The following is a 2,529-nucleotide window of genomic DNA, read 5'->3' on the forward strand; positions in this document are numbered from 1 at the left end:
GGGTTGGATTATCTTCCTACACACCCCTCATTCCATGGATGAGGCCCAGAGTTGGGTAAGAACCCACCTCAGGCAACCCAACATGGGAGCAGCTGACCCCTCTTGTCAGGCTTCTCTCTACCTTGCTTTAGACTCCAGTTGCACAGACCCCAGCGGGGCACAGCTGAGAGGGAGGGGTTCTACCTAAGATGGGGTGTAGGTAGGGGGAGGAGGGCTGGAGTCCGCCATTGCCAGTGGGAGGGTCAGTGCTGACAGCTGGTGAGTAGGCCACCTCTGAAAACACTGGTGATGGAGGCTGGGAGAGAGTTCTTTAGACCTAGACACAGCAGGAGCCCCACTGGACCATTGCCCTGTCATGTGGGTATCCCAGGGGCTCCCCTTCTCTGTGGCTCCTGTTCTCCTGCAGGTCTCTATACGAAACTGGCTTCTCTGGCTCCCCCAGGCAGCATCCTGCTAGAGCTGGAGTCAGGGGAGAGACAGTCTGTCTGGGAGTGGAAGGGTGGAATTCTCCCCTCCCCCATCCCTACTCCTGCTGGGGCTTTGTCCAGGAGGTCCCCAAGGTGGGCCCCCACCCCCACCCCACAACCAGCAGGGAACAGCTACAGGCCTCAGGAACAGGCCAGTGAGTGGGAGACCGGAGCCTCGGCATGGTCACTCTGGTGTCGGTGTCTGGCTCCCAGACTGGGTCCCCTCTAAGACTCCTGGGCAGCCATGCACGGGGGTGCAGAAGCTGGTTCTGTCTGCTCGGGGTTGGTGGTCACCTTCGGAGCCTTTGCCTGCAAATGAGAACATCATATCAGGGCTCTGACCAACATCCTCCAAAGTGTAACAGAACCCAAGGATCTGGACGGGTCCGTGGCTCACCTCCTCATACTTGGTCCTCCAGTAGAAATGGGCTTCTTCGTCCACATACAACAGCAGCAGATCACAGAAGAAGGTGATCTGGGAAAGGCAGGGCAGACCTGTGCCCTGGCCCTCAGCTTGCCCTTCAACCACCTCCCCGGCCCTCGCCACAAGACAACATTATGCACGGGAGAGGAGTGGGGGCGGAGGGTGGGGCTCAGGTATGCACTTGGGCAGGCCTGGGCACGCAGTTGCAACCAAAGGGAGCCCACGTTAGTCAGACTCACCACACCCAGCCAAGCTGCTCCGGTGCCCAGAGTGATGGTCGTGGGGATGAGGCCGAACTTCCCTGCCTGAGACCGACCTGGGCTGAGCCTCTAGAGCTATGACCGTCTCCCCCTCCTACTCCTACCACCCATTGCCTTCACCCAACACCTCCTACCTGCCCAGTGACAAGGATGTCGAAGCGGATCCCATAGAGCTTGAGCAGACTCCGAGCCTCCACACCTGAGGCTTTCCACCAGTGAGTGGCTGTCCTGAGGGTAGGAAAGTCTGGTGGCTTGCTCTGCTGCCACTCCTGGGCTGGGCTGGTCCTCCCAGGCCTCCTTCTTACCCATCCATTGATTCTAAAAACCCCCATCCCCAGCTGTCTCCCCCTGTGCCATTGCTGAGGACCCAGGGAAAAGGCAACCTGGGACCTGCCCCGTAGAAGCTCCCTGCCTGCTGAGGGGACAGAGGGGACAGCAGGATCCCTACATAGACACTATTACTGGGGGAGGGGGCAGGTAGGGAGGCAAGATCTGGGCTGTGTGAGTCCAAAGGGCGAGGGGGAACTCGCTACCCCTAGAAACTGGGTGGGAAAGGCTTTCTACAAGGGATACTTTGAGGCTGGTCTTCCAGGGGTCAGGAAGGAGTGTTCTAGACAGAGAAAGTAGGACAGGTAAGAGCACAGAGGTGCAGGAAGCAGAATGTGGGTAGGGAGCCAGCCCCTCATCATTGCAAAGGGCCGGGGAGGTCAAGGAAGCCAGGCCAGGAAAAGCCCAGTGAGCAATGTCAAGGGACATGGTCTCTAGGCCTGGGGGCTGTGTGCGTGTATGTGTGACAATGACCAGGTGACAGGAAGTGACAAGGATTCCCGGCAGGTTCAGGGAGATCTGTTTAGGAGACTCAAAGACATGACAATAAATGCAACACAAGATCCCTGAAAGCATCCTGGATCAGAAAATAAAAAGATAGAGGACTATTATTGGCATGGTTGGAGAAATTTAAATATTCGATTTACTCCGCCAATGTTAAATTTATTGAGTGTGACTGTGGTACCGTGGTCACGTGGGTAAGGTCCTCATTCTCGGGACAGTGTTGAGAGGAAGAGTGTCAGATGTCTGCCACTTACTTTAAAATGCTTCCCTTTGAAATCTATCTAACTATATCCAGCTCGTTCTAGAGAGGGAGAGAGAAAGCAAATGTGGCAAAATGATAAAAAATAAAACCAAAACCAAAAAAACCCTAGTGAACCCAGATAGAGGGTATATGGCTTTGCATTTTTATGTAGGTTTTTGAAATTTTTGAGATAAGACCTAAGGGAAAAGTAAAAAAGAACCCCCCCCCCCAGCCGAGGAGGGAGGTGCTAGAAGCAGGGTGAGGTGGGAGAGGGGCTGGCGGGGGGGGGGGGGGGGGGGGGGGGGG

General features: G+C 55.8%; 1 protein-coding gene across 1 annotated transcript in view; it reads right to left on the minus strand.

Annotated features, from left to right (window-relative positions):
- Positions 1-6: 6 nt before the first annotated feature.
- P2RX6 (purinergic receptor P2X 6) overlaps positions 7-2,529 on the minus strand; it is a 10,976-nt gene continuing 8,453 nt past the window's right edge. The window contains exons 10-13 of the mRNA XM_049623812.1: positions 1,286-1,379; positions 1,131-1,196; positions 865-942; positions 7-776 (exon numbers count right to left, since the gene is read on the minus strand). Of these exons, the coding sequence (XP_049479769.1) occupies positions 693-776; positions 865-942; positions 1,131-1,196; positions 1,286-1,379 (322 nt within the window). The 3' untranslated portion in view covers positions 7-692. The remainder of the gene's footprint in view (positions 777-864; positions 943-1,130; positions 1,197-1,285; positions 1,380-2,529) is intronic.

This window comes from Panthera uncia, unplaced genomic scaffold (assembly GCF_023721935.1).
Source record: "Panthera uncia isolate 11264 unplaced genomic scaffold, Puncia_PCG_1.0 HiC_scaffold_2210, whole genome shotgun sequence".
In the NCBI taxonomy this organism is placed as follows: domain Eukaryota; kingdom Metazoa; phylum Chordata; class Mammalia; order Carnivora; family Felidae; genus Panthera; species Panthera uncia.